This window comes from Protopterus annectens, chromosome 7.part1, assembly GCF_019279795.1.
Source record: "Protopterus annectens isolate FY-2018-M chromosome 7.part1, PAN1.0, whole genome shotgun sequence".
NCBI lineage: Eukaryota > Metazoa > Chordata > Ceratodontiformes > Protopteridae > Protopterus > Protopterus annectens.
This window is the reverse complement of record NC_056740.1, coordinates 54,565,883-54,580,812: the sequence shown is the minus strand read 5'-3', so window position 1 is coordinate 54,580,812 and position 14,930 is coordinate 54,565,883. Positions and strand designations below refer to the sequence as shown.

Genomic DNA, 14,930 nt, shown 5'->3' with positions numbered 1-14,930 from the left:
GTGAGACAACTAGGAAAACATTCACAAAAGCTTCAAATAAATGAGAAACTGCTATGGACTTGGGCTCATCCAGGTCCAGGAAATCAAAGTAGCCCTTCCTAATATCGGACACTTCTTTCATCTCCAAATTAAAATGCTCCCTCACCCTCATTAAGGCATCTTCAAAAGGCACACTTTCTTGCAGAAAACCTCATAAAATAAAGTCTACCTCATCTGACTTGTACCCAAGGGGGAAACTATGTGTGATGTATGCACTAGGCTGTCTTCTTCATCATCCTCCAGTGGCAAACTGGACTCTGCAACCTGCAAGGTACCCATCTTCCTTAATGTGCTGCAAGACAGTAGGTACCAGGAACCCATTAGTCATTGCTTGTCTTTGCTGGAAGAGTTCTTCAGCTAAACACTTAAGATCTTGGACAAACACAGTGTATAATCCGATCTTCTGTGAGGTGAGCACCCTACTTGGTCAAGCTTGATCAGGGAACTGAGTTTTCCATGGACACTGAAAATGCTTTTTTAACTCCTATGGTCTATCATTCTGTGCTCTTCCTGCCAGTCACTATCATGCTGTTGAGGAGTATATGACAGAGGGCTGATTTCCTCCTCTTGAGAAACACTAAAGTCTTAGAGGTCTTCTGGTTTAACAAGTACTCAGCCCATGAGGCTGTGCTAGCAGCTACCTGTATGACTGCTTCCAATGAGGCTAGATAAAGTCTGGCAGCTATAGCAGATTTCTCTACCAGGAACTGGAAAAAAAAAGAAGTTATGTACTCACCATCTGCGTTGTCCATTTTCATTCTTCCTTAACTCTTGGTTTCAGATCTGATCCTTGGATCCAACTCATACGCTTCAACTAGCTCATGGATCACTGAAAGCTCTCAAGCTCCTCCCTTTCTCATAATGCCCTCGTCTCTAATATATCTCAGATCTTGTTTGCTTCCCTTTATACCTGTAGAGTGTTGCAAATGAATAACAACAGTAAAATAACCATCAAAAACTGAGACTCAAAGAAAGGAACAAGGTTCCTTCAGCCTATTCGATCCTGCGAAAATAATGACTAGTAGGGAGTTGGTGGGAAAGTACTTGAAGAATGAAAATGGACAACACAGATGGAACATTATGGTGAGTACTTAACTTCTTTACCTGATGTTGTCAATTTTCATTCTTTCCTCAACTCACAGGACACAGTCCCCTGCTACCTAAACTCCAGGAGAATGTTAAGGAGGGATATTCCGGAGTATCACTAAACCAAAAGCTGCTCTGCCCCTAGAGACCATATCTAATTTGTAATAAGCAATACGAGTATTAGGACTGGCCCAAGTTGTGGTTGCGCAAATATCATCTAGAGAAGCTCTGGACAAAAAAAAATAAGTAGCAGTCATAGATCTCATGGAATGACCTCTTGATGGTTTGGGTAAGGACATGCCCACTTTATTATAAACAAAGGTAATACGATCATTCAACTATTTAGCTAATGTTGCTTTAGAGACTGATTTGCCCAATTTTGAATGCAAAAAAGATAACAGTTGTTTTGTTTTTCTAAAATCTTTCACTCTATGCAAGTAAAAACGTAATGGTCTGTGAACATCCAATAGCTGCAACATACATTTTCCAAGTTAAATATTTTAATTTGGACTTAGCTGAAGGTTCAAATGGAGACCGAGTTAGAGCTTGCAATACTACATTTGAATCTCAAGGGGGAGTAGGACCTTTAATAGGAGGTCTAAGGAGAATTCTTCCTCTTAGAAAGGCTCAAGAAAGTTTGAAAGATGCTAGAGATAAATAATCTATTCCAGCATGAAAGTTGGTGATGGCAGCTAAATGCACTTTAACTGTAGAAGAGCTAACTCCTTCATTGAAGACTGATGCTACAAATTCCAGAACTTTACAGACAGGAGCAGAAAAGGGATCAAATCAATTTTGCTGTGTTCAAAATATAAATCTTTTCCATTTACTTTTGCAAAGTTTTCTAGTTGAAGCTTTGTGAGATGATAAAAGAAGGTGATGGACTGGGAAGGAGAGCCTGGACTGTCTAGCAATCAATGGAAGTGGAGAAACCATGCGGTTAATTTTAGACCCAGAATGTTTGGGAGAATCTGGAGCTGGATCCAGGTTCCAAGGGGGATGAAGCAGACAGAAGAGGCCAAAGAAAGGGAAACCAAATCTGACAAGGTCAATAAGGAGCAATGAGGATTACTGTGCTTTTCAATCAAGATGCTTTCTGAAGAAATTTGGGGATGAGGGGTATAGGGGAATAGGCATAAAAAAAATGGTGGGACAATTATGATGCAGAACATCTCTTGGTGACTCCTCATGTGGGGGGATGAGGGGAAAGAACCTGCTGCACTTGTTGAGAGGTAATGAAAAAAGGTCGCAGAACGGTTGACCCATCGATGGAAGTCCCTCTCCACCACCTTCATGTTAACAGACCACTTGTGAGGCCTTAGACTAGACATGCTTAACTCGTCTGTAATCACACTGGACTTCCCCAGAAAGTGCCTTGCTGTCAGAAATTAACTGGAACTGATTGCCCATTGCCACACCATTAAATCTTCTCTACACGGGGTAAAATTTGATTCCCCCTTGCTTGCTGATGTACCAGACCACTAACACATTGTCTGTTTGGAATGCAAAAGTCCCAGTGGGGACAGAGTCTTGGAAAGTCTGCAACACTAATAGGACAGCTCTCATTTCCAGGACACTGATATGCATGTTGGCCTCTTTGGGAGACCATGTGCCTTGGATTGTCCTTCCCAGTAAGTGCTCCCCCACCCGATCTGGAAGGCATCCCTGGTCACCATGGCCTTGGGTTGGGGAAGGACAAAGGGACGGCCTTCTTGCCCTGGATTTGATTGTATCCACCGCAGAAGAATATTCTTCCAATTGGGTGAAAATGTTTTTGAGGTTTTAAAAGTGAAATACCCAACTGTCCCCACTATTTTTGGTATCCTGAAGATACATAAAAGTCTTGCAGACCCCCCCCAATGAGGCCCATTGTTAATGCAGGTACCTCTAAGACACACTCTTTGACAAAGTATATTGACATCAAGTTAAAAAACTTTTTTAGATGGTTACCCACATTTATGTCGAGATTCCAGGGATTTTTTACTCAAACTATAAAAAGTACCACATTCTGAAAATTTGGTGTTTTTGACCATAGATGTGGTTAATTTATTTAATGTTATTCCATATGGTCAGGGTTTAGAATGGTTTCGGGAGTTTTTGGAGAGTTCAGGAAGGCTGGATAATGATGAAGTTAATACTTTGAACACCCTTATGGAGATGGTTTTGGAATACATTACTGTGTATATTGAAGCCTAGTATTTCTAGCAAAAAAAGGGCATAGCAATGGGGGCAGCTTGTGGCCCCTGGTACACCAATATTGTTATGTTACACTGAGAGAAGCATTTTATTTTCAACTATCTTGCCTCTAGTCCTTGGAAATTATACATTTGCTTTTTGGACGACATATTTATAATTTGGGAAGCCTCAGAAGTCGAGATAGTGAAACTTGTAACCTATTTAAGTTTTACAACTTCCTTTTTAAAAATTACTCACATGGCTAACTCCCACAGTATTCGTTAATTAGATGTTTTGATTATTAAGGACGACCTTAATAGGAGAATTGTGTCTAACATTTATCAGGAGCCTCATTATTCTAATGCTTTATTGCACTACTCTAGCTGTCACCCCCAACATATTAACAGGGGGATTATTAAAGGATAGTTTATTCGTTTAGGTAGAATGATTTTGAAAATGATGGGAAAAAACTGGCTTAAGTGTTTCATTCAAGGGATACCCTGAAGATTTAGTGACTCAGATAAAATGTGAAGTGGATTCCAAAAGGAAGGAGGGACTCCTTATTCCGCTCCTAAAAAACCCTTGTGACTCACCCATGGAGGTCTCCAGGAACATTATAACCAAAATGGAAATAGTACACTTGATTGTGCTTTCTTACTACCTATACTGAAGACCATAGTGTTATTTTAGATATTATTTTCAAGAACTGAAGTATATTCTCTTGTTTTAGGAATACTGTTGACATTCTTGAGGGGAAGACAATGAATTGTGTATAGAATGGGGGAGGTCACTCAAGGGGTTTCTTGAAAATGGTTCTCCCTTTGTCTAATAGGAGGAAGGGCACTTTCAAGTGCATTTTTTGTAGACAATATCAATTTATTCTGGAACAAGACAAGGTTATGATAGGGGAACAGGTTGTTTACACCTCATTCACTGTACTTGCAATTCTTCAGGAATTGTTTATATGGCAGAATGTTTACAATGCAGTGGGTTTTATAACTGGAAAGACTAAGCGTAAATTCAAAGAACGAATATATGAACACATTCAGGATATAAAAAACAAAAACCTGAAAAACTCCACAAACACACACACCTTTTTCCTGAACATGGTTTTACTTTTTTGATTTAAATTTACCCAAAGAAGGTCGGGGGTGAACCCTGGGAGGCCTTAATTGAATGTAGGGAAACAATTTGGCAAATTAAATGAAATGCCTGTGTCCCCCTGGTTTGAATGAGCATACTTCTATTGCTAGTATATTATATGTCTCAAATCTTACATGGTTTAAAAGTTAAAGCCTTCCTTTTTTAAGATTTTTTTAATATAGGAGGCTTTTTAGAATACTTAATTTATTTTTACGTTTTTTTATATAGCATGTATATTTTGTTCATTGCATGTTTTTAGTCATATGATCAAGTGATAAGTATTTAAATTGGTGCAATTTGAATGTATGTTGTATGGATTCTGAAAAAGTCCTAAGATATACACAAGAAAACACAATCTTGGTTTTATTTTTTTTGCCTCAGTTTGGTGCAAAGTCCTATTTGTGTGGTGCTGTTTCACCAGCTTTCCTTTTTTGCTTCGGATTTTTGTTTTATAACTTCTTGCAAGCTTGAGTAATCTTTATATGATTGGACAAAGGGTGGTAAAGAATGGACCACTGAGTAGCCAATGTTCACTGAAGTATTCTCATATGATACCTTGACAACTTTACTAGGATGACTGCTGTGGACATGGACCTTAAAGCTTGAAGGATTAACTGAGCTGAGAGAGAAGAGTTTTAGATGACTTTCCTGACCTGGACCTGAACAGTCTGAACTCCTGCCAAAGGAAGAGATACTGTTTGCGTGACCATGTTTGAAAGAAGCTGCGAAGAATTCTAATGTCTGAGTTGGTTCCAGATGAGAACTGCTGTAATTGATCGAAATACCTAAATGGGAGCAAATTTGGAGCACGTAATTATGGGCTTATATCAGTTGATGTCTGGTCACAGCAGTGATGATCCAGTTGTCTAAATACAGAAATACTCTGAATCCTTGCAGCCTCAAGTGAGTTGTCAGTGCTGCCATACATTCAGTGAAAACTCTGGGGGCTGTTGTAAGACCTAAGGGCAGAGCACTGAATTGGTAATGACTGGCTCTCAGCTGGAAGCATCTCCTGGAGCATCTGTTCATTTTGATATGATAGCACACATCCTGAAGATCTTCTGAGCACATCCAATTGTCCTAATGCAGAAAAGGCAGAATGGACTGAACCATGACCATCTGGAACTTTGTACATTGAACTGACTGATTTAGATTGTTGAGATCCAAAATTGGTCTCCAGTCCCATTTTCTTTGGCACTAAAAAGAATCTTGAGTAAGTTCTGGGCTCTCTTTGGTCGGGGGGACCCCTTGCTTGACTCATTTTCTATCAGCTTGTGTATTTTTAGTGCTGCTGCCTCCCCCTGACTGGGTGGAACATCTGGGATTTTCTTTGAAACCAGAGGAGGTGGACAGGAAAATGGTATGACACAACTTCTGGACATTATCCTCTGCACCCACGAATCTTTTGCAATTTTTAACCAGGCTCTCTGGTGCAGGGATAAATAACCCCTGACCACCTCCAGAGATGGACAGTTGAGCCTCCCTTCAGGAGTGCTGCTAGGATCTGTCAGAGAAAGAATCTTTCAATTACTGGTTATGTGGGCCCCCTCTGCTGCGAGTACAGCATATTCCATTAGAGTTCCCCCTTCTGCCTCTGTGGGAACTATCTCCAAGTGGATCTTGGAAGGGATCCTGCAATTTCTTGAACCACATCTTCTGACCTCCTTAATGACTCCTAGGAAAGGTTCCTTGAGGGGTCAAATAAATATGGCCATAGCAGACAGGGTTTTACCTTCCTGCTCACACCTGGACAGTGTGTCTTTCACTTTGGGCAAAATAGGGAACTTCAATCAAAGGGAGCATTGACAAAAAGTAAGCTCTGAAGGGTTCTGCAAAGTCACACAAGTGCATCCAGGTGTGCCTCCTGATGGAAATGCCTTAACTAGCAGCCCATGAGGTACTTTCTGCTGCATGAGAGATAAGCCTCATGGATGAACTGGAAATGGATTGAAGGGTAGCTGACTGCCAGGCAACAGTGCTCGCAGGATATAGTCCCAGAAAGGGATTTGGTAAATTCTTTAATCAAATCCCTCTGGAGTCTTGTGAACTGTGCCAGAAAGGGATTTGGTAAGTTATTTAATCAAATCCCTCTGGAGTCTTGTGAAGTGTGCCAGATAGTACAGCGATTGAAGGGCAAAGGCTGCTGAAGCATAAATATGCTTCCCAACTCTGTCCAACTCCCTAGACTCTCTGTTAGGAGGGTGGACAGAGGAACTCTGCTCTGCTAGATCCTTCTTAGTGGTTGCTGCTATGACCATAACATTAACCGGTACTCCTTTGCTCCAATGGACTCTGTCCTTAGGTGGTGCCAGGACCATGTCTGGTCTCTTGGGTATTGGTTCAACAATATCAGGCTCCTTCTATGCCCGCTGAAAGACCAAATCAATGAACTCATCAGTCAGCTGAGTCACCCAGGAGGCAAACGGGCCAATACCAAAAGCCTCCATGAATATCAACTCCTCCTGGGAAGGGTTATGGGGGAGACCAACCATTCTTTTGCTTTAGGTGTTCCAAAATGTCTCCAAATGAGACACTGTCGAGTGGAGATCTTGGGGACCCTTCCCCTCATCAAAGTTGGTATCTTCAGTGCCTCCTATTGCACATTCTCTTCCTGGAAAGTTCTTCAGTGGGATGTTCCAGAGGAGTGTCAAAAGAAATCAATATACCCTGATGGGTATCCCAGTGGCTAACTTGGCTAGCTGACCCGTGGCAAAGATGTTTGAGGCTCAAGACTCAGAGATGAATAGCTAGAGTGGTCAGAGCTGAAGAAGGTGGAGAAGTTCGAGCCCTAGGGATAGAGAAAGCTTTCCCCACTATCTCAAATATTGAATGCCTAGGAGAGAAGGAAACCGATGGCTATGAAAGAACATGCTTAAGCTCCCTCCTCCCCAAAGGCAGAGCTCTAGAAGATGGAGTCAGAGCTGAGCTAACGCCGAGGCTCCAAAGGGAAGAGAAAGCTCCTACAGCTTCGGAGTTGACTCTTAACACCTTGGACCCAGCACTGATGCTATGACTCAGAGAGTCACTGGAGGCAGTCCAATCAAAGACACCACCAGTGTCAAAGATACCACCATCTTCAAAACCAATGTGAATGACTCCAGGAATTTCGGATTCGACAACTTTGATACCAGAGGTCGGATCAGAGAAGGAGCAAGCAGGGGCGTATACTAAGGTCTCTGGACCAGATGGGGGACAGAGCCAGGATAACCCCCATTTGTATCTGCATTGAGAGGAACTTCCTCATCATCCCATCCACATCAGCTTCAATTCCACTTTTTGAATAGCGAGTTGAGGATGCTGTGGAGGAGGGCCTTGAATGCTGGTGTCTCGGAGAATGCTCTAAAAAGGGAGATGGCAATCTAGAAGTGATAGAAGCTGGACAAGAGCAGTGATCAGATCTGAGGTGACCTTTCTTCATGAATCTTCGGATCTGTAGATTTAGAAATTTGTGTTGGAGGTTCCAAACTTGGAGATGATTAAGTCATAGGCTCTGAGCAGCATTTTATAGAATCTCTCTTCTCAGACTCTTAGGGGTTGAGCCCCAGAACCTGCTGGTGAAGCAGAAAATTTAGAGGTTAGCAAGCCTCTGAGAATGAGCTTATTCTTGTGGTCTATGATAGCCCTAGAGTTAAAACCCTTACACGTGTCACAGTTTGCATCGAGGTGTGATGGGCCTAGGCAATAGATACATTCATAATGTGTGTCTGATAGTGGAAATTTGTGGCCATACGCTAAACATATTTGAAAACCGAGGGCTTCTCTGACATTTTAAGTAAAGGTTCATAAATCGCAAGAAGATACAGAAACTATAAGCAATAGTGTAAAGATAAAGATTTTATTTAATCTAAATAACTATAACTATAGAAATTTACCAACTATGGTGAAGAGAGGGGTACCTGAAACTATGGAAAGAACCACCAACAATTGCATCTTAAAGTGCAGCACACAAATACTTAAAAGGGAGAAGTATGATATACTAGAAAAATTTGAAAATGTAAGAACTATAGACATAAGACATATTTAAGATAATAAGAAAGAAGGTAAAAGATGAAAAAATTTATTTAACTCACTGTTAATCCCAGAAAAAAAATGTTATGGTCTCAAGAGCTGAAACAGCAACCACTTCTGTACTCTTAAGGCAGCAAATGAGATCTGAGGAACGTTAGGGATTAGGACATTACTGAAAAGGGAGGAGCTTGAGAGATTTCAGTGATCCGCAAACTAGTAGAAGTGGCCGACTCAGCTCAGAGGATCAGATCCGAACCCAAGAGTTAAGGAACAAATGAAAACTGACAACATCAGATCCAATTTTTCCTGGTTGATGTCCTCTGGTCATTGTGACACAACTACAGTTCTCTTTTCTCTAGCATCTTCTTTGAGAGTCCTATCTTCAACAATACCCTACAGTTACTACTCTTTCTTGTCTTCTTTTTTGGGGGACGGACTATCCCCTGAAGAGGTAAACTTACAGCATGACATTTAATTTCTTCTGCATCAGCCTTGCTTTAAACATGGCTCTTCTAAGTTTTTTCTAGTAAACCCTGCACACATCTGGCAATCCACTGACATGCATGACTCTACCAAACAACGAAGGCACCAAGAATGACAATCTTTATAGAAGATTTGATGCCCATATTAGCAGTGACGTTTCAGCCTCCATGAGTCATACCCCAGGAACTGCAAATGTTTCTTAACAAAGCTTTCTGAAGTGCCTTACTTTAGTAGGGCAACCATCTGGAAAAAAATACTTCATAAACATAAAAGTCCCCAAACAAGAAACAGTGCAGTTGCAGGATGAGATTTAAAAAAAAAAAACAAAAAAACAAAAGAAAATGTTGCAGGTCATGCAGACAATGTCAGCCTGCACCCTGACACATGTAGACAGGTCAGCTGGGTGGTCATCTTTCAGTGGCAGATTTCGATATATTACGAATACTACTGCAACAGTGCCTTTAATGAACATCTTTCGCTTTTTGTTCTTCCATTATATTCTCTGTTATTTCCAATTCTTGCACTTTTTTCCATCTCCCTCAATATTGCCACAATATTACCATTACTTCCTGTGGTTTTGTTTTTTTGTTAGGTATTCTTGTTGATGACTTCTAAATTTGTAACTGTCATTTATCTGTAGTAGTTCAGAAATCCTTCTAATTGTCTCAACTAATTTCCAAAGACATCTCATCTAGAGTCAAAGTCGAATTCCCTTTTATTCCTATCTCATCAGACTTACTCCTAAATATAATGCCCCATTTGGCATGTATTTTCCATAATACATCATTCAGCTTCAGAAATCTCACAGATTCCTAACCTGAAATACTAATGGCCATAAAACCCTGAGTTATACCCTGTACAAGGTTTCGTACAGACTCTTCCATGGTGATCTGTGTTTAGCCTTTTGAGTTGCAAAAGAAACAGCTGCCCTTGACTTTTTTTTTCTCAGAACAAACAGCTCCTCAAATACCCAGTTAAAGGACCTAAACCTTTATCAACAGAAAAGTTAAGACATACTGGCATGAAGAAGGATATCCCCAATATATTCCCTAACTCTAGAACAAACTTTCAATACATGTAAGCAGAGTAGCATCCTTAGCACCTTCCAAGTAAACCTACATAACTGAAATGGAAGCCTCAGATAACCCCTCAGTCTAATTTATGTTACTGTCCTCCAGGCTAGAAGTAACTTTTGAATATTGTTTACTGCTTAGGCTTGTAACTGTCAGTAGACTGACTTCCTATTGCTTACCTATGAACATCTGATAATGCATGTGAATTAATTTGTGTAGACACAATAGTGGCATATTAGATACATTTCTGTTGCTCCCCATCTTTCTTCGAGATTTTGCTGCTACTTCACTGAGTGGTGCATGTTCCGGATGACTGTGCTGACATCAGTCACCTCCTGACAACATCTGTATTACAAGACTGCTGAAACATTTATCCAGTATATTGTCATCACCAGAATCGGGGCCCTAATGCTAAATCTTCTTCCATAAAATCACTCAATCAACTTGTCAGACTGTGTTTAGGGCTCAAGCTCTGCAGTGGTACTTACTACTTGAATTTCAATGTAATGCATCGAGTACTACCACTAGGCTCTGAAATCAGGAGCAATGTAAACTTGTTATGGGTGCCCCTAGCAGGAAATAACAATCTTAACAGAGTTTAGGGGTTTCTAAGGACGCTAAGCTAACATGGAGAAGATAAAGCTCCATGCACTACAAAGAATTATAAGCAGGTCTCTGATCAGAACCAGCTTCATCATGGATGACAAGCATCACCTCTCAGGCTTCACTCTCAAGATGAAATTCTTGGTATCCATGTCATGAATGTATAATAATCTGGTTATGATTGCAGACCTGTCTATAACCCTCACATTATATTCCAATCATTCATGCAATCTGCCACCTTGTGTCTTGCACACCAGATGCTATAGCAGCCATAAAAGGAAAGGGAATTTTCAGATCTCCTGGTCACATTTCCCCCATCATTATGACTTCTACCTTAGGTCTCTCTGAAAACAGGCCATGTTTAGCCAATAGACAGGTTTAGTGGTCCTAACTTAACAAAATAAATACAAATAAATTAAATAAGGTGAAAATGACCCTTACCTGTATAAAGGTACTGCAGAATTGAACCAAAGGCAGCTGGATTGATCTGTGAAAGAAACATCAGTACATGAATAAAAAAGGAATACAAATTCCAGTAAACAACTTAAACACTAACTACACTATGTTGTTTTAAAGTTATTCAAGATCAAGGAAGGTAGGTAACACGCGACTCAGTTGGAGGGAGGAATTCCTGATACCAGCCTCTCTTCACAGTGGGGCAAAAAACAAATACTGTTTGAAAGCTCTGCAGGATGAAAAATCTATACAAACAGTTTTTCTATAGCAAATGAGAAGGCCAAATGCAAAAAAACTAATACCATGGTCTTGCTCAGTGAAAAAGTCCCAAAAGCACTGTATAGGCAACTCATATGAATGTTGAAGGTTTGAAATAATTCACATCAGATGGAAATTTCTTATGCAAACTGGATGTTTACCAAATCCAAATTCCATGTTGCAGAGTGAGGACTGCTTCCAGTTCACAAGCTTATTAATTTTGCCAACATACATATATTTTAGAAAATGTTGCTGCTAATCAGAGGAATCATCATGTTACGTCAGTTGCTGCAATGAACAGCACTGTTCAATTACAAACTACAATCTATTCAAAAGCATTTTAACAAAACTTGGACACATGAAAATGTGTGTGTTTCTCTTAAACTAATCACATTAGCAAACAAGATCAGAAAATATTATGACCCTTATAAATAGGTTCATAGGTTAGTACTAGGCTAATTACCCTTGCGAGCCATTTTAAGCCTAGCCAATTATCCCTTGTGAGACTCAAACCCTGTACCTTGTGTTTATAAGGCAAACACCTTAACCATTAGGCCACCCCCCCCAAATTATTATTATTGGGCAGCGTGTGTGCTAGATTACATTTATAGATTCATAGGTTAGTACTAGGCTAACTTGCCCCTGTGGGCCATTTTAAGCCTAGCCAATTACCCTGTATGAGAATTGAACCCTGCATGTTGTGTCTGTAAGGTAAACACCCAAACCATTATGCCAGCCCAAAACACTGTATCTACTGTAAGTGCTGATCCTTCAAAACAGATTAATACTGCTGGTTCATGGGGCAAGAAATCCAGTTTTCCAGTATTTACCCCATATATGAAACTTCACATGGCACTGTGAAGCTGTCTTGTAAAAGTCACTAGTTTCCTCAGTTTCACTTGCTGTAACAGTGCAAAGAGCTAAACAAAACACACAGAAGAATGGCAAATGACTCTCTATACAACAGTTCAAAAAGTGGGAGATAAAAATTCTAAACAAATATAGACCAACAATTTTGTCTTGAGTCTACATCTTTTAAACCACACATGAAAGAAAACAAACCTGCAAGACAGCATGACACAAGATCCAAGAAGAAAAGTGTTACTTTAGATAGGATGCAGATTAAAGTCCAATACATATTTTAAGACTAAGAAAGAGAGGAGATGCACTGCAATGCACAATCATCTCACCTTATATGCCATTTTAGCAACTAACATCATTCTTTTGTCAGCAGCAGAACTACCCTCAAATCTTCTGTCTCCTTCATTGAGTAGAATTTTGAAACATATAAACATAGATCTGGCAAATGTCTACTTGTTGCTGGTTAGTAGTTTATTTGACTCTTCGTGACCTCAAGGACTTTAGCTCATCAATCCTGCCCATCAACAGCTGTTTCTTTAAGTTTTTGCACATTCATATTTAATTCATATTTATTATTTCAGTAATGCTGTTCATAGGTGTGTACTAGGCTAATTGCCCTGGAGCCTTTAAAAGCCTAGCCCATAGAAGTGCCCTGGCATTGCCCAACATTAGTTCCCAGTGCCTCTATCAAGTATAGCCACAGGAGTGATCTCCGGGGTGAACTTTCTATTACCCATTCACTCATCACAATTTCTCTTGAAGAGGGTCAGCGAAGTGCTCTGCTTGACATATATGTGAAAGTCTATTCCAGAGCATGGGCAGTCTCTGGGTGAAGAATCTATCCATCCAGCATGTTCTGCTGATGATGGTAATGAGGTTGAGGTCTCTGAAGCGTGTGGCGTGGAGGGATTGGGATTTCTTTAGATGTAGCATTTCTAACAGAGCTGGGTCAGACATGGCTTTGTAAGTCAAGCAGAGATCACCTCTTGGTAGATGATATGAGACAGAGAATCGCTGGAGTTTTTTTTGAGTCTGTCTGTGTAGGACACGTGTTTAATGCCTATGATCCTCTTCGTGAGGTACTTCTGTGACCGCTCTAGCTATTGCAGGTGTCTAGTGAGTTACATGCCAAATGAGGCATTATACTCGATGACTGGTCTAATGAGGGAAGAGTAGAGATAGACGATGACCTCTTTCTTCTTGGATGCAAAATCCTTGGTAATGAGATGTGCTACATAGAAGGACTTTCTGACCACAGTGGCGATATGGTGATCAAAGAAGAGGTTGCTGTCAACCTGCATCCTCAGATCACTTATAATGCCTTCAGTGTTCAGTGGGCTCCCATTGATGTGGTAATTAGTGGGAACTGAGTTTTTGCCAAAGGGGATGATGACACACTGTTGGCTTTAAGCTTGGTTTCGACACCAATCACTGGTCTCAGTGAGGCCTTTCTGTAGGATATCTGCATCACTTGAGGAGTTAATAACGGTTCCCAGCTTGCAGTCATCTGTAAACTTGATCAGCCAGAGTCCCCCTTTGTCTCTGCCACCCCTCTTTCTTTTGCCTTTCATCTTTCCATTCACAGAGTCAGAAATATGAGATGTACACAGTCAATAACAAGGATACAATTGGTGAATATGTGTGTCTGGAGATTTGCACAGTATGTGCCTAAACTACATTACAGCAGCCATAATTTTATTCACTCATTCATTTGAACACAGTCAGAAATCTGGGATGTATGCAGTCAAAGTGGCTGTAACTGCTGATTAAGTGTATACATACATATATATATATATATATATATATATATATATATATATATATATATATGCAGAGACAAACCCAGAAACCTCAGCAAGGTATAAACCAAACAAATCCCAGAACTGGCTGAAGGTATAAGTCCACAAATAAAATGAACAAAGTTAGGCAAAAACGATCAAATAACAGCCAAAAACTGCCAAATGTAGAGAGTCAAAAAATCCAGGTTTTAATCAATGTGAGCGCTTTCGCGGTTCACCCGCTTCATCAGACATACATAAAAATGGCATCACTTCCTTCATTAAATAGTTCAAATATGCATATGTCATATCCTGTTAGAATTTTAAAGATACAACACCACTAAAAATATATATGTATAATATATATGACAAAAAATGTCAAATAAAAATAAAAATACTTATCAAACAATACATTGAATAAAAATTAAAATTATCAAAAAATATATATATATGTATATACATTATCTGAGCGATCTAGCTTTCAACACAGGTTTCAACGGCACATGATCGTTCAGGCCCCTGCCTCGATGTGCCGCTAACCTTAATATCCATCTGACCTCAGAGAGCTCTGTAGTATTCACTAGATCACCTCCTCTTGGACTTTCAAAATGAACACAGAGAACCTGAAACAAAAACATGTCCTGCAAAAGACAGCATATGTTTGGCTATAGCACTATATGTCTCTAGTCTATTAAAGCAGTATAGATGGTCCCTTATACGCTCACGTAGGGAGCGATTCGTTTTGCCAACATAGAACATATAGCACTGTTGGCAACATGCCACATAGACTATATTCTTAGTGCTACAATCTGAATAACATCTAAGATCCCAAAGGCGTCCATCATTTGGATTTCTAAAAAACCTGGAAGTATCAATATATGCGCATTGGTGGCAGGACCCACATTTATGTGTCCCTAGATCATAGACTGGTCTATCATTAAACACATTGAGAGACAACTTGGGAAAA

The 14,930-nt window shown here is 40.0% G+C and overlaps 1 protein-coding gene across 1 annotated transcript in view; it reads right to left on the bottom strand.

The window, feature by feature from the left end:
• The window catches only part of ABTB1 (ankyrin repeat and BTB domain containing 1), a 1,282,257-nt gene that overhangs the window by 389,121 nt on the left and 878,206 nt on the right, over positions 1-14,930 (bottom strand). Inside the window, exon 6 of the mRNA XM_044078542.1 lies at positions 11,052-11,097. Within this exon, the coding sequence (XP_043934477.1) occupies positions 11,052-11,097 (46 nt within the window). The remainder of the gene's footprint in view (positions 1-11,051; positions 11,098-14,930) is intronic.